The 26,458-nt window shown below is 38.6% G+C and overlaps 2 protein-coding genes across 2 annotated transcripts; one reads left to right on the plus strand and one right to left on the minus strand.

Annotated features, from left to right (window-relative positions):
• Positions 1–1,012: 1,012 nt before the first annotated feature.
• Positions 1,013–13,662, plus strand: FNDC7 (fibronectin type III domain containing 7). Its single transcript, XM_019473105.1, has 13 exons — positions 1,013–1,075; positions 1,532–1,550; positions 2,668–2,925; positions 4,791–5,045; positions 5,762–6,022; positions 6,527–6,784; positions 8,234–8,488; positions 9,187–9,444; positions 9,871–10,125; positions 11,381–11,635; positions 12,216–12,476; positions 13,083–13,112; positions 13,622–13,662. The coding sequence occupies exons 1-13, from the start codon at positions 1,013–1,015 to the stop codon at positions 13,660–13,662; spliced, it is 2,469 nt and encodes an 822-aa protein (XP_019328650.1).
• A 3,344-nt stretch (positions 13,663–17,006) lies between these two features.
• On the minus strand, positions 17,007–26,453 carry PRPF38B (pre-mRNA processing factor 38B; the record flags this gene model as incomplete). Its single annotated transcript, XM_009283220.1, has 6 exons — positions 17,007–19,076; positions 19,343–19,566; positions 22,153–22,215; positions 22,299–22,448; positions 22,743–22,811; positions 26,247–26,453. Coding segments are annotated over 6 exons (1,566 nt in total), but the record flags the coding sequence as incomplete, so codon positions are not given.
• Between the last annotated feature and the right edge of the window lie 5 nt (positions 26,454–26,458).

A 26,458-nucleotide genomic window follows, 5' to 3' on the forward strand; every position in this document is an offset into this window, starting at 1 on the left:
GGAGCCGTGCCAGTCCCTCCCTAAGGAGCCGTGCCAGCCCCTCTGGAGCCATGCCAGCTCCTCAGGAGCCGTGCCAGCTGCAGGGCCCCCTTTCTCTGCGATGATGGGGTCCGAAATTCAGCGCCCGGTGACCAGGGCTCGTCCCCTCAGGAAGGAGCGTCCTGTTGCTCGTCAGAAGGTGAGCCCGGCACGCCGGGAGCCGCCCCCTCAGCCTCGAGGCGGGCTCGCGGTGTGGGGAGCAGCCGGGGGGGGCCGGGAGACCGCCTGGCCGGGGCGTCCTCCGCGAAACCTGCCGTGGTCCCGGGTCCCCTCGGGGTGTAAAACTCCCCTCGCCACCGTGGCTCCCTCATAAAGACGGCCCCCAGGTCCCCTGTTACGTTCGTGTAAGCCACCGAAGAAAACGCTATCGGTTCATAGAAAGATGCCGTTTCTTGACGCCTGAAATCGTCTGTCAGAAGTTATAGTTTGAAGACATAAAGGCGTGTTGTCAAAGGGGAAACAGCAGCTGGTACAAATACGAAGAAATGAGAGGAAAATTTCTCTTTGCACAACGCGAAGCATGAGGAAGAGTGGTTCCCAGTCGGCATGGCGGTGTTCCATTCAAAGGGGAGTACGACGAGGGCATCATTCCTGACAGAAAAAAAGATCCTTGTAAGTGGACAAAAATGGCAATAGAGAGTAAGCTGAACAGCAAATTTCGAATTTACATTGGGCTTAATTATTTTATGAATCTTGTATAGGCAATACAGAAAGTGCCTCCGGTAACAGAAGGGGAAAAAACTCACCACCCGCCTGCCTAAAAGTTCAGTGTTATGTCGGACTCATTTCACCACGGTTTGGTAACCGCTGACAGGCTGTAGTCCAGCAGGGAGGAGGGCCGAACCTAACACAGCCTCCTCTTGTCCCAGAGGGTAAACCTACGGTGACAGCACTTCTGCAAAATACTACCGGTCACAGCAGGCATCGGCCTGGGCTCATCCCCATGTGAAGGCTGGAACAAAGTTCTGACAAGATGTGCGGTGCAAAAAGTAAATCATTAATATTTACTGGACTGCTTTTCAACTGCCTAGAAACGGTGAGTTCAACTCATTTGTTTTACAAGTATTTTCGGGAATGAGACTGTACTCTTTGTAAAAGTAAACTAAAAGTTAGGGTAGAGACTATCTGGCACCCACTTCTATATTCATATTTTGTTACTATTACACTTTTGCAGTGTTTACAAGTGACTGAAAAAAATGTATTAGGACCCAAGGTCTTTCGAAGTCTGTCAACAACTGAAAACTGGATTAGTAGGCAGATTCAGAGAGGAAAATGAAGAAGTAATACAATCTGCATACCTGTACCAAATCTCATTGGTTGCATAAACTTTCCATGCTTAAAGAATCTGAGCAAATACATCATATCAGTAAAATGTGTTAAAAAATGTAGTATTTTAAGATGTTGTTGTTGTTACTAACATTAATAGTTTTTTAATTTTCCAAATAAAGTATTTCACTTTGTATTTCTAATTTTTTTACATCTTCCTTTTCAGATCTTTTCAGCTAACACAGGTAAATCTTCAAAATGGTATTTTGGTTTTGCCTGCTTGTTTTTGAATGGGTCTGAAGAGAACACGTGTGATTCTAATAAAACATTCTGTAAGTTCTCGCAGCTTTATAAACAAAAAATGTTTTCAAGTTTGATTCAACTTTAAAAAAAATTATGTTGATATCTTTATAAATTTTAAACCTCATTTTTAGGAGTCCCAATTCTGTTGGACACTCGCACAAAGATTCTGACGGACCACTTACGCCTTGACACTAGCGTGAACAAGGGAGAACACTCAGCTGGACAAATTGTGCTGTTCGTTACCTACATAACTGTGCTACAAATAGGATTCAAACTGTCCCATATTTGCACCCAATTAATTGTTGTATCTTCTAATAAAAAAACCAACCTAACAAAAAACCACACACCCCAAAAAAAAACAAAAAGCACACCAGAAGAAGCATGATCTCCCCAAAAAGCACACCAGAAGAAGCATGATCTCCTAAGCGCAAATACTTCCAATGTTTTACAACATTTTATACTTTCTTCAATCTCATATTTTGTGCCTACAGCTCCTGTTGCCTTAAATGTGAATATTGACTAGTTTAAAATACAAGGAGTGCAAGATTACAAGAAGTGCTCTCAGAATTCATTCATTCTCTGGTGATAGTACACGTTCCTGCATATACTGCACTGTCAAGAGTCTTAAATGCTTAATCGTTGCAGACATGTTGTTGCAGTATCTGGATGCTTACTGTAGCATATTCTTTTCATGATTTGCAAAACAAGCATTTGACCCTATTCATGTGTGGAATACTATTGACACTGGTTGTATATTCGTATACAGATTATACCCAGTATTTTTTAAAATAATTAGACTACAGCATATGGGGGTTTTAAGAAAAATAGCCATCATCACAACATGATATTATGACAGCAAGCAGCAGTTATTACAGTAATTAATGGATTACAAAAGTGAACAAGGAAAATAGCACTCCAAATTCAGTGGAATGCCTATCATCTGAAAATTAGGTCACGTAGATGCTTGATAAGGCACTGAACAACCTTCTTGTCAAGACTTCACTAAATTCAGGAATGACTGAAATGGTTTTTTGATAATGATTTTTTTTTTTTTTTTAGGTTTCTCTATGTCTATATATGATGTGACATCACGAAGCATTTATCTCAGATGGCCCAAGATTTCAGGAGCCTCTTCTTACAGAGTCACAGCTACAGCTGTGAATACTATAGGCCATTCATTACTGGCTCATTTTAGTGATGTTACATTTAAAGGAACTCTAACTTCCTTAACTCCCAATACTCTTTATGCTATACAAGCAGAAGCCATTGACAAGAATGGAATTATTCTTGCAGAAACACAGATTATGCAGTCAACAGGTTAGTAAGAGAAACTTTGTGAAATATAATTTGCATTGACCTCTGTAGGTCTGGGATTTTATCCTTGATGTTTCATTGTACCGGTAGGGAATAGCTGCCATTCCTGTTGAAGCCTTTTGCTGGTTCTCCTATCGAGTTCAATATTAGCATGATTAGCTCCTTTTACCCTCTGCTTTTTTTTAATATATATGTTTCCCTGACCTGCCACGCACAGCTTGCTCAGACTGCAGCTTTCCAAATCACCTACCCTTTCATTACAGATGCAGATGCGAAGCTATATACATTTTTCAGTACTGATGCTTATAAACGGTATTTTTGTTTCATTCACAAATGGTCTTGTAGCCTGTAAGTCTCATTGATGGATATTGAAGAAGAATCTACATAAACAGAAGTGCTTTTTTTACTCTGAAATGTAATTGAAAAAATATTGTGTTGCAATTCTGTTTTTAAAATAATTTAACTGATAATGTTTAGAAATAGCCATTATTTTTCCAGGAGAATTTGTTTCTTACAAAAGTAATTATTACAATAAAAATTGAAAAGAAAAAAGTAGCAGTGTTTATCCCGATAAGTATTAAAAAAACCTCTATTGCTAGCTTAGTTATGGGAGAACAGATATTAATGATTAATGTTCTGTAATTTATTTATGATATAAATCATGTGCTATATATTCTCTACTTGACTGTTAGGCAAGCAACTCCCTTGGACTTGCATAAGGATTTCTTGCACAGAAATTTTTATGAATTGTTACTAAAGACAATATTTTAAAAGGAAAAAAAAATCATAGTGCAATAGCTTGCTCAAAAATCGCGAAAGACACACCTGCAAATGTTCCATAGGCATGGTCACATAGTATATATGTTACCATTTTTACAAATGGGGCAAAAGAGGGTGTCTGACTATAGCTGAATAAGAAAATTCTTGGGACTAGGAGAGCAGACATAATGCTCAGGAGTTGTATAACCGTGTATGATACTTGCCTAGAGGCTCTGAAATCCCAAATTAGCTGCCTTGCTATAAATAAGTTTGCTTCAAGGTGCATACTTTCATCCCAAATACTTTTTCATTCCTTAATTTTAGGTGGGATATGGGATACACCTTCATTTTATCTTTTTTTCCTCTTCTAGTGAGTTTTTTGCAGCCTTGCAATATATGGACTTGCTTTACGTATGCTGATTCTAGTCTGAAAATCCTGATTGCTGAACATAAGTTACTTGTGGTTAAGAAATACACCCTTTGTAGTTACTTTTGTGACTGCAGTACATAAAAGCAGTACACGAGCTCTTTCTGAATGGCCTGCAGCATAGCATAATAGAAAAGCATTTAGTTGCAATATTTGATGTGTCATGTTATTGTATATCTAAGTATATCTGCTCTGAGCAGGGAGTTGGCTAAGATGACTTCCCCTGGCCCCTTCCAAACTGAATTATACTATGTTGCTCTGATATAGAAATGCCTATGATTCAGCATCCTATTTCAAACTGCTTTGTATAAACATCCACTTCTTCTTTGTATATATTGAGTTGTATATTGCTTTCTATAAACATCCAGTATAGTTAATTGGCTATAGAGCAAGACAAAAAAGAGACCTCTCAGTGGAACCTGGGTTAAATCATGGTCATTTTCTAGAGTGATTTCAAGGGTACTAGGATATTTTTATAGATATATATTTATTTTAGAAGAAAGTTGGTCTAGAATATCTCAAGGCTCTGTGTATTTTGTTAATGTTCATTTAACTTAAATTTTAAACATTCATAGAAAGCATAGGCCATTTGTCCTGCACTTTGTGAAATGTTCAGGGCACTTAGCGTTTCACAGGGCTGAGTTCCCCAACTTCAGTATGTCTATTGTTATTTCCATTTTAGCTCCAGACATACCTGTTATTGACCAAGCTTATTCAAAACTTAGCAACAGTATCACAGTGGAATGGAGAGCGGTACCTGGGGCTACTAGTTACCTGCTGACTGCACAAGATGGAGATTCCTTCATTGAAACTGTAGTTACAAATTCTCCAGGCACAGTGACGGGACTGAAACCTGCCACCTTGTACAGAATCACTATCAGATCTATAAATTCAGGAGGAAAAAGCCAGCCTTCACCTTTCAGAAAAGCAAAAACAGGTGGACTTTCCAATTCTTATTTCAAATTCTGTAATACTATAATATAAAGCATTCATGCGAGCACCCTTTTTTTTCTTTTTTTATTTCAACAGAAAACAAACAGTATAGCCCAGGCATGTACCAGTACTGAATTATTATAATCTTATATTTTAAATTGTATTGATCACATTCTCCTTTCAGTTTTTGAGGACTAGAATTCGGCCATCTGACTTAATGACCAGGACAAGAGTCTGAATTAATGATTTACTTTATGACAGTACTGTAAGTTAATAGGAAGTTTTACTATAACTTGTGTGAATGTGTGTATTTTATTTTAACAAAATCGAATTTTATTTTAACAAAAGACATAACTTGAGGAAATGGAAGAAATTAAGAAACAACTAAAAGTATAAAATAAAAAGACAATGTAAAACTTAGAGGACGGGAAATGCTGTATCTTCTTTGTGATTTTCATTCTTTTACGCACTCAATCTTTCATACTTTGCGTATGAGTCATATTCATTTTACAAAACCTGTAATATCATAACAGATGCACCAAATCAGTTTCTGTATTTATTCTGTCAGTCTTGCATTAATTTATTTTTCTGGTTTTGTTGTTGCTGAATTTGTCTCTCAGAGTTTGGTGATTGTTGTTTCTGTGTATTCGTTTCAAATTTGGCCCTTTCAAACAGTATTGCTGAAAACCCAAAAGCTTAACTGGTATTCTTTCTCAACAGTCCTGGCTGCTCCAGTTCTGTCTGTTAGCTCTCCGAGTTGTGACTCCATTGCAGTGCGCTGGAAGGCTGTGTACATGGCAGCTGGATTCTCTGTGTCCCTCATGAGATCAGATGGTTTGGGCAGAATGCTGAAGGAGAACACCACCAATACCTCCTTGATATTTACAAATCTAGATCCAGGAACTCTCTATACTATCAAGGCATATGCCTGGAATGTCAATGGGATACCCGGAGATGATTTCACATATAACCAAAGAACAAGTAAGAAATTTTCTTTTCTGAAACCAAATAAGCATTTAAAAAAAAAAAAAGGTATACCAGGAAGTATTTATGTGTGTGTGTGATTGTGTTATGTTTTTCAAAGATACATTGGGTAGATTTTCAGATGATATAATTTTTACCCCATCCCAAAGTTCATGAAAGCTCAGATGACGTGGCTATGTTTAATGAATGTTACTGAGGCAAAGATACCATTAACAACGACTAAAGTTGTACCTAGGACAGGCCTGGGTAAGGATTACACAAGCTTAGACTGATTTGAGGATTTTTCTAACTGTGAGAAGCAAATACTCAAATAAGGCAAGGAGTTTCAACAGAAAGCTTTGTGACGGTGTACAACGAGAACGAGTTCTTTAAAAAAATTGTCACTTTAACATGAATGAGGGTAAGGTCTGCACCACAAAAATTGTATTTGGTTTGCAAGTTATGAAAAAGATCATGTCTGTAGGCCATATGCTAAGCTGTATCCAAACTGATATGCCGTAGGTCCTAATGCACCAGAGGATGTTCAAGTAGCTTTTAATAGTGGTGCTTTAAGAGCTATTGTTTCTTGGATGCCAACAGAAGGAGCTCTAACTTACAGCGTGACAGCCTCCAGTGGACTCTTGAAACTGAAGTGTAACACATCTTCTGCCTCCTGCGTGGTGCCATCACTCCAGTGCGGCTCTGAATATTATGTTTCTGTCACAGCATACAATGATGCTGGATCCAGTAAACCTACTGATGCAGTAAGCTTAAAAACTAGTATGTGTCATTGATCCTTATATAGCTTATGGCATTTTAACATACATTTATTTGATTTCAAATGTAAATTAGTCCATTACAATTCACGAGTGGTTCTCAGATAGTTATTTCTGCTTCTGAACTTCGTGCATGAACTGTGCCATATACCTCTCTATTGTGGGGATAATAGCCTAAACTTTCTTCGTATTTCTGTGAGAAAAACTTGCAATGGTCTATATATTGTTGGCTGAACCAGTAAGCCTGCATTTTCCTGCTACCAGAAGTGCCTGTTCTAAAGTCAATTTTCTGAGCGTAAAACTAATGTAAGGAATAACAGATCTGTCCTACTGTGCCAGGTCTGTCACAAATAGATTGGGAGAAATCTGTGAGGAAATAGCATTAAGGACTGGCCCTAGGCTGAGAACTGTTCTAGGCTAAATCTAGTTATTAGTTAGAAAGGAGGTCAACAAAACCACATTCAGCTAAAGTAGCACCACTAGACTAAATTAAGATACCGTCACAGACCATTTGGAGGTAGCAGCTTTGTCAGGACAAAAGGTTGCTCGTTTCAGCTACTTAGCACCACTGCCATGTCAGAGGTTATTGCTTCCTGACCTGTTAGATGAACTGCCCATGTAAGCAAAACCTAAACCGTTTTTGTTACTACATGCTACCTTAAAGATACAACATTATTTACTTAATTATTTGATGTAACCTGCCTCATTTTGACTTCTCATTGATATGAGTTAGAGATCATCCATGTGAGCAACTCAGAGGTGGATCTAATGGGATGAGAGCGCCTTAAGCAAGAGACAACTTTTAAGCTGTGGGCTGTAATCTTCTCAGCCAACGGTGCTTCAGCTAGATCATGTATATTCATTCTAATAGCAGCAAGCTAAACTTTTTGAACTAGAAAGAAAGTAAACGTTATTTAAGCAAAAGCCATGGAGTTCGCAGTTTAATGTGACATTTTGGCATGCCAAATGCCAAAGGAAACCTGAGCGAAGGACAGCTCTATTCAGACACAGCCAGTGAGTTTCATGCCAATATATAAAGGGTTTTCACATAAAGGCTTTTAGATGCCAAGTGCTATTCAAGCTAGTATTCTGATTGTCATCCAAAACTACTAGTTGTGAGCACAGACTGTGCCAGTTCTTTTTGAAATACCACCTGGTGCCACTGTTTTTGTTCACAGGGGCACCTTAAGCAGATCTCTTTTCTGTAAAACATGAAGGTAACATCTGTTTTGTTCAGTAAAAATCATACTCACTTTTCATCTAAACCTAAGTAGCATCCTCTGTGAAGGCAGATAAGTTGCTGTCTTCTTGAACAAGACAGAACAACTGTTCAAGCTGAGTAGAATAATTCTATATATTCCTGATTTTCCTTTATTCCCCAAAAGTATAACTTCAGTAAAAATATTCTGATTAGAATTCTTTTTTTCTTTCTCTTTTTAATTTTTTTTTTCAGTTCCTTGTGCACCGGTAAATATATCAATTGAAGAGGATGAGCCTGGCCACTTGTTGGTATCATGGTCTAGCGTCAATTTTGGTTATTATTATGTGGTTTTTGTGAAGAGTGATGATGGCTTGGAAGTGCACTGCAACACATCACATACTCAGTGCCATTTCCAGTCGGACTGTGGCTTCACCTACTTCATTAGTGTCTTTGCATATAACAAGGCAGGGCAGAGTCCTTTAGGTGATGTATTCAATTACACTACTGGTAAGTAGCAATGTATTCTTGCAAATTCATTTTGGATCCTTTAACTGTGTTTATGGTAGAGCTGATTGGACATTTTTATTGGAAGATAATGACTTAAACTTCTATTTTTATTCAATTTTGGGGCAAAACACACAGAGGTTGGCAGAGAAAAAGAACCACTTTACATTGCAGTTGAATTTAACTTGCATAGTCAAGTGCAACAACACGCTTGCAAGCCTGAAAATAGTTTAACGATTCACAATCATCAGGGAAGGACATACAAATAACACACAGTCCTGGCATAACATTTGAATTCTAGTCCTGTTTTTTTTGCCTTAGGAAGGGTGTACCAAAGTGTTAAACTTCCTCATAGAGCATTTTCGTATTTGGAAAATGAAAAAATAACGAGTTCAGTGGGAAATTGTGAAGACCATTGTTAGAGTTATTTAACCGCTAGATGCTTTGAAATTTTAAATCGAGGATATACATACTTCCTATGTCTTACCTATACATTAGAATGCCCTCTATTGATTTGGAAGGAGGGGTGCTGAATTAATTCAAGAAGTAAGTCTGGGATTAATGAGACTGTTTGCACAGTTATCAGTCACCTTTGGAGATTTAAGACATGAAGCACATAGATAAATGAAACAAGGCTCTTCAGTTTCATGCCAGTTTTCAGTTCCCATTCAAGTTTCCCTCTCTGCCTTGTCTGTTCCCAGCACCTTGCTGCCCCAGCGACTTGAGGGCCGTGGTCGTGTCGAGCGACACCATGCAGGTCACCTGGGCACCTGTCCGAGGTGTTGATATGTACCAAACAAGAGCTGTCGACTGGAGCGGTGTGGCGCTCTGCAACGGCACCGCCACGGCCTGCACCTTGTCAGCTCTGCGGTGCAACACCCAGTATAATGTCACAGTTTATTCTTTCAGTGAGGCCAGGGGCAGCAACACGTCATGTGCATCTAAGTACGTGGCAACAGGTATTAATGATCATTCTTACTTTCCTTTGGCAGAAGAAATAATTAGTTAGACACTGCAGTGCTTCATGGATGAAAAGCATTACTGGAGTGCTAAGTTACTGTAACTGATAAAGAAAAAAACAAAATACTGGAAGTCTTTAAAAATGTACTGTCAGCAGGGACCTAAAAACAGATTTGGATTGAAAGCTTCTGATAGCTCCAAGTCTTTGAAAATTGGATTTACAATCCATCTCTGGTTTTGTGTGCAATATCCTTATGTTGTCAGTTCTGTCACGAGTTCTAAATTCTCATCAGGAGTAACCATGTAAGGATCATATACTTTTCCAAAGTAGTTTGTCAGTTCTAACTGGAAGTTAATTTTCACGTGTAACTTATATAGTATGCATAAACAATCTGTTTAAATACTGTTAATATGAAATATTTCAGCTCCCTGCAGTCCTGAAATTAAAAATATCTCAAAGGAGGCTCTTTCTGTAGTCAGTGTGCACTGGCAATCTAACAATGAAGAAGCTACATACATTGTCACTGCCAGAGGAGAGGCTGGACTTTGGCATTGCAGAAGCTCTGGAAATTCTTGTACCCTGATTAATCTTCCCTGTGGATCTGCTTTCTCTGTTAGTGCTATAGCAAGGTCACCAGCAGGACAGAGCTTACCAAGCCACAGTGTTCCTTTAGAGACAGGTATGTGGGAATTGTTTATAGTGGAAAATATTTAGCAGCATAATATTAAAATAGTTTTATGTCTCTTTATATGGTTTTGGCTTTTTTTAATTACAATGTGTGCGTATTATACTATCTATTGCAGGATGCCCGATGTCCTCTGCTTTAACAAACATGTACGTTTCTTTGTGTGTGTGAGAAGGAAGGATCACTTGGCACTTGCCTCATACTGAGAAGCCTTAGTGCAACCAATTATCATCTGGCACAGCTAACTAAAATATAACAACATAATCCACTAATGTAACACATAACTTCCTTGTCAACATTTTGACTTTTAGTATTACCAGGAAAGGCAAAGAGGTGATGTCCATGTCAACAAATAAACAGTGTGAAGAACAGATGAAAGCACAACCTACCCACCATTCCTGCTATTAATTTGCTAGCAGAGTTGTGTCCTGTACCACTTACCCAGACAATCCCCAGGCACAGTTCAGAGATTAACGTACACCGGGATCTGTTTTTAACAGGCAGTTTGGCTGCAGTCATTTTACGATGTAGAGGAAGAGACTTTAAACAGACAGAGCTGGACTAAGCTACGTGACTTGAGGGGTAGAGATGGACCCTCCTTAATTAAACCACAGATGTACCCTGATATTCTGATGACAAATTTTAGTAATCCCCAGGCACAGTTCAGAGATTAACGTACACCGGGATCTGTTTTTAACAGGCAGTTTGGCTGCAGTCATTTTACGATGTAGAGGAAGAGACTTTAAACAGACAGAGCTGGACTAAGCTACGTGACTTGAGGGGTAGAGATGGACCCTCCTTAATTAAACCACAGATGTACCCTGATATTCTGATGACAAATTTTAGTTTTTTAGTATTTTTAAACAGACAGAGCTGGACTAAGCTATGTGACTTGAGGGGTAGAGATGGACCCTGATATTCTGATGACAAATTTTAGTAATTTTTAGTATCTTGGTGAACAATCATCTTATAATAATTCCAGGGTTACAACTCATATCTTACTGGTGAATTATCTTATAATAATTCCAGGGTTACAACTCACTTTTATAGACAAATTGATCTTATATTGACATTCAATTTATTAGAAGCTTGCCAAAATAGTCAAGTACTTTTCAGGCAAACATTAGCATGCTGAAAAGTATGCAAGTCTTCATTCCTTTGCTCTCGATCACGTACTATTCTAGTTGCAACCCCCCAAAATACCTTGCAAGTACAAAACAATTGACTTCTCTTTTTTGTTCTTTTTAAGCTCCTTGTTGCCCTAATGACCTGATAGTAACTCAAGTGACAGAGTCTGTAACAAATATCAGCTGGTCTGTTGGGATGGGCGCACAGACATATGTAACAACACTGGAGTCTCCAAAAGGACAGGCAAAGTGTCACACTCTTCAAAACTACTGTCTCCTGGGATGCATCACATGCAGCACCAACTATACAGTATCTCTGAAAGCAGTCAGCGAAACGGGTTTGACATCCAGTTGCACATATCAAGGATATTCTTCCAGTATGTAAATTGTAAATGCAATTGGGAAGAAAAAGACTCAGTATACAACTTACCTTGTATAATCTTCCTCTCATACAAATAGTGCAGCTGAAATTCAATACACAGTTAATGCACTTGCAGTTCTCTCTTTTAAATGCACTTTGGATTATTTTCACGTATCGTTTAAACCCTGTTCTTATAACTGCCATCAGGTGGCCATAAAAAGAAGTTTTGATAACATTGCTCCAGAACCAATTTTTTAATTTAAATTATGCTACAGCATAATTAAATTTTGAGACCACAAAAGGATTCTGGGCACTCTAGGGTAGCCCTAGTGCCTCCATAGTCAGGAGAGAGCAATAATATTCCAACATGTAAAACAATGGCTGAATTCCAGCTCCATAATACGAGTCTGATAGAACATTTTCTTCCCTAGTTCGGTTCAAGAATTCTTTTGGCTTTCTGTGAAATAATAATTTCTCATTGAAATGCTGCTATATAGTGATGGTAATCATATCATCTGGTTTAAAATGCACTATAGGAATTTACAATGTATTGTGGGTTCACAAAATCTGCTTATTAATGTTTCTTATTTTATTAGGTGCTTGCTGCCCTTCTGGGGTGAAGCTATATCGACTCGGCAATAATGGTATCAGGGTATACTGGCGAGCTTCTGAAGAAACGATAGACTACCATACTGATCTACATGGCTCAAAAGGCAATTTCACCTGTACCCCTAGCTCAGGTCTAAGTCACTGTGATATCACGGAGATACCTTGTGGAGATGTCTACACAGTGGTAGTATCTCCAGTTACTGATAAGGGGCCGAAGGTTACATTTTGTCCTAAAAAAATATATTCAGGTAAAACTTAAATTTCTTTGAATGATGTATTGTCCATGCATGCAAGATGGTTAAAATAAGCCGAATTTATGTCAGTAAAGGTGGCAGGGAATAGAACTTTTCTATTCTAGTGTTGACTCCAGAGTAGGCTTTACGGGTGCTATCTTGCAATATCTGTAACGGGAACTTCACAGGAACATTTTGGGACTGGACATACTTATCTACACAGGTGCCTCAACTGGATCACCCATAACCTGGTGAATACAGAGAAGTTAATTTTCAGTTGGGAGGTTAGTAGTGGTTAGAATACAGAAGCAAATAAGTGAGGATTTTTAGTTGTTTTGTTTTCTAATTTGTTTTATAGAATTACTGTTTTTGAATAAAGGAACAAATCAAGAACTTCTATGAACCACTCCTAAGCGCATATTTTAAGTAAAAATTGTTTAAAGTAGTAGTAATTTCCTCGGGATTCCTTTCCCAGGGCATAAATTTAATCCATTATAAAACTACTGCTACCTGATGGGATTGCACAGTTGTATAGCATGGACTACGTTCTGCAAACGACTACTGTTTTCCAGCTTACAACCTGACACCTAACATTTATACTACTGTTTCATGTCATTTCAGTAACCTGTTCTGGAAGCTCTGTTGGAATGGGTAAGAGCACACAGTACATCCATTCCAAATCCAGGATGTTTCTAACTGCAAATAAGATGCAAATAATGTATGTATTTGATATCAAGGCTTGTGTTAGTGTTATGCAGGGTTGTCTCACCCCCCATCTTATAATGTGCAATTAAAAAAAAAAAAATCTTACCTATATTGTGGCCTGTATACCACCATGCATTCTACACTGTCACAACATTTAGTTTATCTGATAGCACATCATAAGAGGGAGGCTTACCTTTTATAGCCTCACCATATCCCGTTACATTTTAAACTAGGTCACACTTCTGATTTTTATTTAAAGAAAACATTTTAAAAAGTGTGGCTTACCTCAACCTATTTTATTTTATTTATTCTGGGGTTTCAACAGGGTAGTCTTGTGCTTTATTTGCCTATCTAAACTGCTAGAAAACTTCAAAAGCAGCCACTGAAACAAACATTTCTCAAGACAGTTGCTTTTCCATAACTGATATTATCTTCATTTCTGAATTCTGTTATAGTGATTTATAGAGGAAAGAGCAATGCAGAACAACATATCTAGATGGAAATTCTGGTTCAGATAAGGAGGTAAGTTTTAAGAGTCGTAATTCAGATTAGGATGACTTTTCCTGCTGCATAAATCCTTGGGATTGGAGGGATAAGCTTCACCAATCTGTATATCCTAAATAGAACTGGTTTGTAAAATCCATCAAACTTACCTCAGAACCCTCATGTCATCTACTCCTACTGTCAATACCGGTTTGTCCTCTCCTCCATTTACAATAAACCCCTCTTTCACTTCATTAAGCGTTTTCTAATACTATCCTATAGTTCCCCAGAAGACCCCTCAAAATCCAAACAGATCAAGATACTTTTCAGCACTCATTTACTTTCTCTCTCTGCTAGCTAAGATTGCTCATTCTCCAACAAAAGTACTGGTGTTCGGGACTATTTACTGCCCTTGTCTCAAAAGGATGGCAAGAAGTCACTGCTGACTTTTTTTCCCCCCCAAGGTTGATCATCTCCTCTTTGCTGCTGTTGTTCTACAGCTATCCTGGATGTTAAGGTTGTTGACACTACCATTCCCCCTAAATGCTCTCCTCGGTCTTTCTTTCCCTGCAGCTGGAAAGATGACATCTGTGCTTAACTGCAACAGTCACAGCTGCTTGAAGGCTGGGAGGAGGGAAGCTGAACCGCTAGCCATATCTGAGATCTAATCCAGGACATCACATTTGAGCCCCCGCTGATGAGATAATTTTTTAAATGCAGATGAACACCGATAGATCTCCGTAATCTTGAGCTGTAATTTTCCCTGGAAAGCAATCAGTTTTAAAAGCTCAAGACAGTTGTTAATCAGTAGGTGTGTCCTAGACCTCATGTGTCAATGAAATAGTAAAGGCTGAGATAAAAAGAGTGAAATTTAACTCCTTAAAAAAAAAAACCCAAAACCACAGCAGTTTAGGTGCACTCAATTTAAAGTAGCTTGAGGCTTAATCAAGTATTCTAAGGCTATTTAATTTAAATTAAAAAAAAAACTTTCTTCCTTTACGATTTTGAGAGGTGACTCATGAGGGTAAACATAATGTCCTCTTCACATCAACTGACTTGTTTTGCTTTGTAGCTAATGAACTGAAAGATACTACTAAGATTTTAATTTCCCATTTTTCAGAAAAGGCAGAACCTTTTCTCAGACTCCACAGTGGTTACTTTTTCAGCCAACATAGAAAGCAAAGTTCAAGTTCAAGGATTCTACATACACATAAAAAGTAAAACAATTACTCAGATACCTTACAAAAACAGTCTTCAGAAGCTTATGTATAAAGGTTACCAAAAGCAACAGGGTTTTTAACACCGTTTTCAGCTTATAAAAATAGACACCATGCATTCTGAAAGTTTCCTTTTTTCACAGAACACAGTTGTACTGCTTCCGATCACTTGCCCAAAATAATCTCATGGGAATCTCGCTCGTCAAGAAATTGATTGTAGATGGCCCAAGAATTACATGTTGCTTCTTAGAAAATGATCTGCATTTATTCACTGTCAAACAAGTCTTTCTTTAGGAAGCATTATTTAAAACTGCCCTGCCTTAATAAAAAGTTGGGTTTATTTCTCGTTTGATTTGAAAAAAAAAATTTCAGTATTGTTCACAACTTTCTTCCTCGAGGGTTTTATTTAAATACCTTTTCTTCGCAGTCATCATTGTCAAACACTGTCACCAAAGCCTGTGTTTAACCAAGTGGCTCTTAACTGGATTTTCAGAGGTCTAAAGCAATCAGTTTCTTTCGGAATCAAATTCAGGCCACAGCTTTCCTTCTCTTCATATAAGGAATTCTGATATTTCCGTGCTCTAACAGTAACTCTAATGTATTTTAAGCAATTATAAACTGTTGGTGTATTTTTTCTCTGTTCTTCCTGGCATACAGACATCGACATCTCAAAATTACACACTACAACTTTGACAATGCTGTAGTACTATTTTCATCAGCTCATTTTCATGATTGAAAACGAGAAGTGTAATTGTAACAGAACATATTATTTGCATGTCTGTTAAATAAAAAAAAAATTTAAAAAAGCAAAGCTGAAGAGGGGTCAAGATTCCAAGAAACAACACATTGATTCAGCTCAAAACAAGTAGTTAGAAGATGTAGACAATTTACCCAAACAGGGAGGAAAAGCAACACAACCAAACTGAGCCAGATCCACACCTCCTGCTGTGGTGGTGTATACATTGCAGGCGTTGTTACTCGGGCATTAGACATTGGCTAGTAATAAACAACAGTGCCGATACGTGAAATGTCACTGGCACTCGCCAAGATGATTAAAAAACTTCAGTCAGGATTAGTTTCAGGTTCTCTCCAGATGGAGGCAAATGCTTTTTTGTGGGTCATGCTGACTTGTTTTAAGATCACAGGAAAGGACAATTAGATGTAGTGTTTTCATAGATGTAGATTCTACGCTATTTAATAGTATGAAGCTCTGGGCTTCATGAAGCAAAAACAACCCCAACCAACCAAGAAAACCCAAATAAACCCCAAAATAACAAACCCCAAGCAACCCAACCCCACAAACCCACTCATTAAAAGAAGAAAAACTTGAGAATCAAGAAAATTCCTGGGTTAAACACTAATGAGACCAAAAGAAGCCTTCTAGTGGCAAATAAGGTAAATGAAAGCTGTCCTCATTGTTTTGACAGAACCCATGCAATCTCCTGGCAGACTGCAACGGCAGTTCTAATAATCTACTAGCCGGGGTATTTCTTAAATGGCCAATACAGTTTTTCTCCTCCCATATTAAATGAGAGCTCAGTATTTTGGTTTTACACTGCAATGGAAAGAAGTTGTTGAAGCTTAAGCTCTGTTTCAAGCTCATTTAAAATCAGGTAACAAAAATATAAGCAGACAATACCTGAACAACCTTGGTATTAAAAGATTTCTAATACTAAGGATCACGGTGACAAAGGAAAGACTACCAATTCATAAAGCAATACATAAGAGCAGGGAGGAAGAAAAAACTGAGTTTGTTATTTTTTGCTTCTTTGAATACTATGGAACGAAGTGTATTGTTAGAAATTCAAGCACTGTTCGTTTTCTCCTGGAGGTTTAAAAAGATCCTAATATTTAAATATCATATCTAGAGGACCCGCATCACACAGAAGCAAAAAAAGACAAACATCAATTTATTTCTACCCTCAGGTCACTTCATGGTCACGAATGAGTCACACAACATTCTTCTTTGCTTTGGGCCGCTGCATTTCTTTGTTAGCTACATCTTCCTCATAAGGTATCTATCACGTAAAATCCCTTATTCATACGAAGCGTCACTTAGTCTGAAAATGAAACGTGGAGGAACCCAAACACTCTTCAACTGGCAATGCACATGCAGGGAAAAGCTGACACCCAATACAAAGGAATTAATTGAGAGTTTATTCCAGATGGTTCTCCTCACTTAGTATACAAGTCATCAGAGTAATCTATCAAATAGACTTGGACTTCAATGATATGATTTTTTTTCTATAATGCATTTTGGTTTTTGCTTCTAACAACCTGTTTAAAAAAAAATCTGCCAGATGAAATGTTCAGCACAAACTGCAATCCTTACTATTTGTAGAAAATATGACTTAAAAAAAGGACACTATCAGGTAATTCTTATTTTAAATGTTTACACTTATAAAAAGGCTTTGGAAGCTTGAAACTGAAATCCTTTGTAATAATTTTCTTCTTCCTACCTCCCTCTTCCCATCTTAAATGCCTTTATTAGCCCAGGATTATCACAAATAACAGAGTGCAGCTGCTGATTAAAAAACATTAGAAGACCACAAATGGTTAAATTGTGTTTTTAAAAAAATGGAAGCTTACATGGATTTTTTTCAAACAAATAAAATGCATAGATGGCTACGGTACTCATCCATCAACCTGTACAGCATCCACTTGAGGTAGCCTTTCTAAAGAATTACTGAACAAGCCCCAACATAATCTAAATCTTTGCGTCAAAACCACTCTCTCCTTGAAAGTCCACTCTCAATTTAACACCAGTGGTGATCAACAACATAATACATTTTAAAAGCTTTTGAAAAAACAGCAGGTACAGTGGACATAAATGTTAGTTCTAAATCTGCAGCCCTCAATGTACACTGTATGCACATAAATATCTCGGCTATAATACACATTCAAGATCCATCCCTAAAAGCCATACTATTATGTAAAGCGCAGCCATGCTAACTTCAGGATACAAACCATAATTCCACGTCTGCGAAGTGAAAGTAGAATTAGTGGCAGTTTATTGCCTCATACAAATTTAACCAACATGGCAACCATGCCAAAGGAATTAAAACATTTTCAGGACATATGTACAGACTGTACATTTCAGAAACATCTGAACAATAAAAATGCAAGAACAATCTCTGCATTACGAATTAAACTAAACAAATGGTTCGAAACCGTCAATGCATTGAATGGGTTTACAAAGGCACTTCCCTACCCAAAATAGGAAATGACAATCTGCAGCCTAGAGGGAGGTCGGAGAAGAGTGCTCATCAACTACTGCACAATCTCAACTTTAAGAAAAAATAAGCAGGATTTAATCAAACATTTATAGGATTCAATGTGATCCACTTCTGAAAGAGTTCACACAGTCTCATCTTTGTTTTTATGTTGCTTTTCTTGGCTCTCTCGTTCCGTGCTTTGGCTCCTTCGACGATCGTGTTTGTCTGAATGGTCCTTGCTATCACTGTGATCATGTTTGTGGGAACGTTCTTTGCTTCTGCTACGCTTTCTAGATTTTTCTTTGCTGGGACTCTGGTCTCGTTTTCTGGACTTCTCAACACTATCTGTTCTTCCTCTGCTTCTGCTTCTACTTCGCTTATTTGACTTCTCTTTACTTTCATTTTTATGTTTACTTGATTTCTCTTTGCTCCTGCTTCTGCTGCGCTTACCTGTATTCTTACTTCGGCTCCTACTCCTATGCTTTCTTTCCCGGCTTCGACTTCTACTATGTTTTCTCTCTTTTTTGGAATCCCTCTTGTCATCCCGGTGTTTCTTGTCATCCTTGTCATCCTTGTGTCTTCTCTCTTCTACATCACCCTTATTTTTCCTTTCTTTTGATCTTTCTCTAGATCGATCTTTTTCCCTCTCGCTACCTCTTTCCTTATCGTAATCTCTCTCTTTTTTCCGGCTCCGTTCATTCTCTTTCTCTCGCTCCCTATCCCTGTCTCTTCTATCTCCTTTCCTGTCACGACTCCGACTACGGCTTCTGTATCTGTCCCTGCTTCTGCTTCGCCTCCGTTCTAGTGTGCGATCAGTACTTCGAGATCTCCGCCTTTCTTTTTCTCTCTCCTTAGCTTCACGTTCTAATCTCTGCCGTTCTCTTTCTCTTTCTAGCTCTCTATCAAAACTAGATGATCCATGGCCTTCCCGATGATGACTTCTGCTTCTGGATCTTCTGGGAGACCTCCTGGGACTGATGGATCGTCTTGGAGACCTTTTAAAATAAGAGATACTCAATATGAAATACAACCTTGTACAGGTAAGGGGCCCTCTTTACTTTCCAATTTATACTTTACGTACACGGTCGATATTTAATCTTAAATACCAAATATCATCTGATTATTTTAATCCATTAGCATCCATAAACTGTTTTGCCTGTTGCCTTAAAACCTATCTCAGTGAAAAGACGACACGTTTCTGGTAATAAGTAGCTCAATATTGAACTTTTAACATTCATTTTCAAAATAACGTGTATATGACCTTGAACGTCTACGTTCTGCATGCCGGTCTATTTCTTCCATTCCCTCCTTGCCATCTTTCTTGATTTTTCTAGGTCTGCTTTTAATTTGCTGGTCAATGGTTTTCTGGACTGGCACAGGAATTCTTGGAAACAATGTAGAAAACCATTCAAGCTTAGTGAGGAAGGAACGAAGCATCTCCCCGATGGTCATAACGCAACCCCCACCTGCCTTCACATCCAGGTCCTACAAAATACAAGCAAAAAACATCCTGATGGTCAAAAATATTCTTTACTGGTTTTCAAAAAAAAAAAAAAAAAATGCTGCTACATTACTGCCCTCTTGAAGTCTCATGATTATGAAAGTTTACTTGTCTCATATTCTAACACATTTCCTTAGAAAAATTCAAACTCTGCATCCTTTGGATTTGGCAGTATGTTACAGATAGGGAATGGGACTTAATATATATGCATGCAGGCACATACTAATCCTGCAGCCATCTGGACAGTAAGGGACTGTTGATGAAGAGATTAACGCGAAATCCCCTTACACAGTCTGGTTATATGGTATGATCTTGTATTTTATTTAAATGCCACAAAGTTGAGCAGTCCTCTCACACTACATTTAATACTCCATTCTGTGGACATACGACTGCGTACCATCATACCCAACCCTGTGGCCTAAATCATTTAAGAGCTACATCATTGCCTATCTAAAAATGATCATAGAAAAACCTCTAGTACAAAATGGCATCCTAACAGAATTGGAAGCAATAGCAAACCAACTGCCATGAAGCAGTGAGGTTTCTAATTTAGAAATATGTAAAAAAATAAATAAATGAACAAATAATTGGAAACGCATAATCCATGATGACCATTGTCTCTGAAAAGGGTCATTACCGCATGAAGGCCTTCTTGCTATGCCCTCTCACAGCTCAGGACATGTTAGTCAGCTATTGTCAGTCCCAAACCTATAGTGCAAGCACACAAGGAAAGTGAGATTTGTTATCTAAACAGGAAGAGAAAATCTAAATGTAAAACTGCTTGCACTCACACACATTTAAGTGTTCAGATATACAGTTTTTCCAAATATAATCGCTGCAGAGATCTAAAGAAGAAAAAAAGGAGTTAAACGTAGCACCTGGAGAGTACGTACAGTTAAACAAAATAAACATAAGAAGCATTTTGTAAAGTAACTCTGTATCCTGGGAAGTTTTTCACAGCAGCATGACAAAAGATGAACTGCTTCCACATATCTAAGAACTGGAGGGAAAAAAAATCCCGTAGGTTTAAATAATTCCATATATATAAATTTGCTTCATCCTACCGAGCTTGACCAGGACTGGCAAGAAACTTAAGACAAGCAGCCCCAAGCACTTTTTCCTACGTAACGCAAAGCTACTGAAAGCAGCTGGGAGAGAAACACCAATTCCAAAAATATATTGGGAGATTTTAAACAACAATAAACAAATACACGCTGATAACCAGTATCTGCAAGAACTGAAATGTGTAAACTCAAAAAGGTGCTTTGAATAATGAACCAGTTAAGACCTGCACAACGAATCGCACTTGTGATCGCTTTATTGTCCTGGGAATCAAGTTGTTTGTGGGACCCTGAAAACGAAGCCACCCCAATCCTCCTCGTAAGTTACAATGCAACATTGCAGAGAAGAGTTCATATTAACTAGCACCACCTGGGGGAGAAGGAGGATATCACAGCCATGCAACCGAGATGTAAACTTGTTTTGATTTTTGTTACAAACGTACAATAACACAGGTTTACCTGAAATAACAGCTGTTTCCTTTGCACAGTGTTTTTGATACTTAGCATGAAAGAAGCTGTTCAAAATAAATACGCTGCATTGCAGTCAGATACAGGTATGATTAACGCTATTTTTAATACAAGTATTCGGACATCATTTGCAACTACAACATTTGAAATGTCTTGAAGCAGATGCCTCCTGTCACACTGAAGAGGGCAAGTGATCCTTCCTGTTCCATTCTTACATCTAGGATGCAATTTAAAACCTGCTCAATAAATACAAATTGCAACAGTATGTAGCAGACTGTAGAGTCAACTTCACAGATCGAGAAACCTCACCCACCAGCTCCTACTCCGTTTCTCCAGAGGGTAAATCAGGACTACGGCACCAAAGGTATTCGCCTATGTGACTGCATAATAATGCAGCCTCTTTACTGAACTTCTTCAGTTAGCAGCTCAAATTTCTTTTTCTGCCCCGTTAGCAAAGACATTAAGGTTACTAGAAACAATGGCACCTTATGCAGTAATTAGGCTGTTTGTTTCTCCTCTGAAGGAATCCTGGGTTTAGTTATTCCAGGACATGAATAACAACCACAAAGATTTTTTGGTAATATTTTTCAGGGTGTATGTTGGTTTCCACTATATACTTCCCACTCTTCTACATAAGCACCAATTCCCCCTGTCCCAATAACAACTGCAAAATACAAATTTAGCACTCTCGGGACTTACTATACGTTGCCTAAAAATAATTCTTCTTCTAAAAACCGCACAGAAGCCACACACACACAGCCTGCTGTCTGCATTCTTATTTAACAAACCTGTTTCACGTGGCTTTGTAATATTTGACACAGTAACATCCTAACCAATGGAAAATACTGTTAAATCTTTGAAATCTGAGAAAAATGACCCGCGTCCCCACTCAGACCTGCTTCCTGCACTAATTAATGAAATTACAAGAACATAACATTGCAACATTCAAACTACAGAAAACCTTATCAAGCAGTGTTTAAACCTAAAGTAGTAACATGAAAAGAAACAAAAGAAAACAAATTATTACCCTCGCCGACATACCTCTTCATCATCAAGAAAGGATTCAAACCAGTCCCATAGATCTGTAGGTGGTTGTGTGTACCTTTAAGTACAAAAAGAATGTAAAATTTTAATGCAGCTTTCTGTATATTAAATTTGTCATTAGTTGATTATATCAATACTTACACAATATACATAAATCCAAGAGCCCTAATATATGGAGAGTCTGTGTGAGTTATAAGGCCCATCACTTGCTTACGAGTGAGTTTCAGTGTAAATAATTTGTAGAGCAGACAAAAGGCAGTAGACACAATTCCTCCAGTTCCAACACCACGCACCTTTCAAAAGAAAAAAAGTTAGGTGACAACGCAGGAAGTCAAAGACATTATCCCAAATCTACAAAAGAGTACGAGAACTAACACAGGACAAAATCTAAATCTACAAACAGAGCCATGTGGAAAAAGTAACACTACTGGCATCCACAGTTCCGGAAGCAAGGGGAATATATCAACTCTTTGTAATAAATACTTTTACATCTAGGGACTGAGCCAACATACAAGCAAGTTCTAGCTATGCTTGGAAAATTTAGTTACCGGACAGAAAAATTTAAGAAGGCACGTACTTCTACTTACCCCTCCACACATCCCTGTCTGGCCTGCTGTCTTTCTGCTCCCCTTTTCCCATGGTTCAACATGCGTGACCTGAAAGGGGTGGGGGGAAGGAAAGAAAGAAAGAAAATGACAATTGCAACCTCCATAACGTTTAGCTGCCTATACAAACCTAATTTAAACAATGAATAACCTGAATCAATCTTAAATAGCTTGTCTTCTCCTGCCAAATTCAGGATCAAGTCTGCTTTGTCATTAAAGCAGACTTTTTTTTTTAATTACCGCATTAAGAAATTATAGCCAAAATCGTGGATGAAGTTTAAACAAAACAAAACACCACAAAGCAAACATCCATGCTTATTCTATACTCCACGTACTTTCAAATACTTTATGACTAAACCCCATCATTACTATTTTCTATGGTGACTAAACAATTACCTTTATTTAAACTGTCTCTTAACAAGTTTAGTGATACCTGCTGATGACAGCTACAGAAGTCAAAATCTACAGTCTCATATTCATAAATCTCATTTATGCGGTGAGCTTAGCTAGAGATTTGAGTATCACCTACAGTTAGGACAAAAGAAAGACGTCTATGAAGTGTAGTATTTTAATCTAAAAAGCCAGTGTTTTTTCTTGTAGACTGCAGTGATGGACTTAGATAAAATGGTTCCCAAGTACTAATGAGTAAAGCTTGCCTAATTCAAATCTTTTGAGATGCATTTAGACATGAGTGCACAAACATAGTTAACCAACACCATTCCTTAAATTTGACAGTAAGAGTCTTAAACAAGTTAAGAACCATAAAACTGCCTAAGCTACATTTGAAATTGTGAAATTCAGAGAAGTAATGTCTGGCTCAATAAACAAGTATATTTCCTAAATATGTTAACTTAAAAAAATAAGTAAAAGCAAGACAAAAAGGATACAATGGCATTACAGTGGATTAGGGATAAGAGTCTGTGGCCAAGTTGCACTGTAGTTCACAAATTGAAATTCCTTAACAATACACAAAACTAATTATATATAAAATCACATGAAATCAGAAATATACTAACAGCTGAAGTTGCTGAACTGTTTTTTTTTTTAACAGTTGCTGTCCTATCCAAATAGGAAACATGAGATGCCAATACTGTAGAATTCAAAAATCCACTATGACTTCCTGTATCATTAGCATCGCGTGAGAAGTTCACAAATACTATGTAAATAATACTGCACATCCTTCTGATTATTTACAGTTTTGCCTCTCACAGGAAATGAAAAGTATCTTAGTCAAAGGATCGAGTACGACACTATCACAATGGTAGTCTTCATTTTTTTTAATTACAGTTACATTTATTGGCCACAATCAATATAAAAATGCTAGTTTTGACAGGTATCAATAAAAAAAACCCCAAAGCCCTGAAAACAATACTCATTTCAGACAAGAGTATTTAAAGTTTTGATCCTACAAAAACTGCTGCATATGCTTAACTTGTTGGAAGTATACAGATTAAATGAAGTTGAGGATATGTGCGTGGTGCTAAGGTCAGGGTACAGAAAGAGGAAGTCACCCACTTTGCAGATACAGAACCGAAACTGGAGACCAGAACTACAAGTGAATTCATTCAAGTATCTAGACAGAATCCATATCTTCAAAGATGGTCCCTATCACTAGCTGCCCACGTGCTTAAGATCATCCTTCCTAAGAAACCAGCGCCCAGCGTTCTTAAATTTTTTAAATGAACCACTTATTTTGGTTCCCAAACAACGACAAATACACTCAAAAATACACCTGCTGTGGTGGATATCATGCTCACTAAGGGAAGGAGGAAAAAAAAAAAAGCCAGCAATTTTTCAGAAATCTTAAAACATGAACAGAATTCAAATCTCCTGAATATCGAGGAAGTACCTTAACCATCAGGTTATCTTCTCCCTCACATCTATTACTCATGAGTAAGGGGCTGAGTTTTTCTCTTTATTTAGCACACAGTTTTGAGTCAGAATAATTGTCAAGCTCAGTAAACAAAGTTTATTTACATTGGATTAATAAGCAGATTTTTAATGGTATGTCAAAATTCTTCCCCAATTTAAGATTAAGCCATTTATGGAATGAAACACCAAGACAAGCAAATGAACTATTTGACCTACTGCAGTTGAGCTCTACCCATACTAAGACGACAAATCACATCAAATATTTTTCACTACGTCTGAAAGGATCCACGTAAAATACAATAAGCTCTCAAATTTTCTGAAAATATGTTTCTTTTATAAATTTTTCCTCTCTTGCCATCACTTGCAAGAATAAACTTTGCTGCTTTCCATTCTGATAGTCAGAATGAATTATTTCTCTCTCATACGCAGCAAGTGGTAAATTAACCGAAGAGAAGCTTTGTCGACAATCTATGCTACTCCAAGCATTAGGAGAATTAAGCAGTCTGCTCCAAATGACAGAGCGCAAGCAGAAAAGTGCTGTCATTAAGAGGAAAAACAGTAGCACTGTCTCTGTAAGTAAGTACAAACAATGCCAAAAATCTCAAAGTACTTCCGCAGAGTTATTTTTCACAATTATAGTGGCCTAAGTAACTTGACTTGCCCTGGTTAAATGAGACAAAAAAGCTACCTTTTTTTTTTTTAATTTCAAAGTATATTGAAACCCACTAACTGACACAGTAACATTATCGAGCAGAATCAATTCACCTGAGAAAAATATCTCAATAACCACCAAAGTACAGATGACTGAAGACAGCAGCCTGAATTATCGAAGTTTTGCTCTCATCACCAGAACAAAGAATGCGGCTGTGTTGATGAGCATTAATTATGCGTACCTCTACCTGGGAGACTGGCTTGATGGAAGCCTCGCTGCAAAACTGACTCAATCCTGCTAACAAAACAAGAACTGAGACATGGGTGCACTGGTACAGTTCAGTTATCTCCCCAGCACATCCTACCCAACGCCAAGAGAAGCGCTAGAATGAACGAAGCACTAAAACGAACTAGTTTTTGATTGGGCGTGGAGGGGGGGATCCTAAGCTCTACCTGAGGAAGGCGGCCATTGGCAAACTCCTGCTGAAACCACCTACGGTCACCGCCACACCTCCTGTGCAGTTACACGGCCTTCGGCAACTCCTCGGCTGCGGGGAGCGCTCCCCTCCGGGAGCGGCGTGCAGATCGGGTCCCCCCCACTCCCTCCGACTGAGAGCGCAGTCCTTGGACGGCCATTTCATCCCCACTGCCCCGGCTCACGCTGCCCACTTCAAAACTAACTTACAACGCCGTAATTCCAAATCCGACGCCAAACGCACTTTTTTTTTGCGCGAGAGAGAAGGCAGCACCTTGGATTCTCCCCATTAAGCAATAAAAAAAAAAAAGAGATTTGCTCCCATCCCTTACCGCAAGGCCAGGGGCGGGAAGGCAAGAGAGAGAATCCGCGGGCCGCGATCAAAGCCTTCCCCCTTCAAAAACCGCAACCACCGGGAGGCTCGCGGGACAGGCGCCGGGACAGCCCCGGGGGGTCCGCGGCGCCCAGGGCGCGGCCCGCAGGCTCACCTTGAAGTAGATCTCGTCCACCACTTCGTGGTAAGTCTTGAGCTCGTAGAGCTGCACCTTGAAGTAGGGCGACGAGAGGATGTTGGTGAGGATCATGGGGTTCAGGTTCATGGTCTTCTCGTTCCCCCACAGCGGCAGCACGTTGCCCTGCTTGCCCGAGGCCGCCGGCTTGGGGGCTCCGCTCTGCAGCTGCTGCTGGGCCGGCGGGACGG

The sequence above is a fragment of the Aptenodytes forsteri genome, unplaced genomic scaffold (assembly GCF_000699145.1).
Source record: "Aptenodytes forsteri isolate BGI_AS27 unplaced genomic scaffold, ASM69914v1 Scaffold181, whole genome shotgun sequence".
Taxonomy (NCBI): domain Eukaryota; kingdom Metazoa; phylum Chordata; class Aves; order Sphenisciformes; family Spheniscidae; genus Aptenodytes; species Aptenodytes forsteri.

Coding starts and splice junctions, on each gene's coding strand:
- FNDC7 (XM_019473105.1), top strand. CDS start 1,013: ATGTGCGGTGCAAAAAGTAAATCATTAATATTTACTGGACTGCTTTTC. Junction 2,926..4,790: donor ACAGATTATGCAGTCAACAG/GTTAGTAAGAGA, acceptor TTTCCATTTTAG/CTCCAGACATACCTGTTATT. Junction 10,126..11,380: donor CAGTGTTCCTTTAGAGACAG/GTATGTGGGAAT, acceptor GTTCTTTTTAAG/CTCCTTGTTGCCCTAATGAC.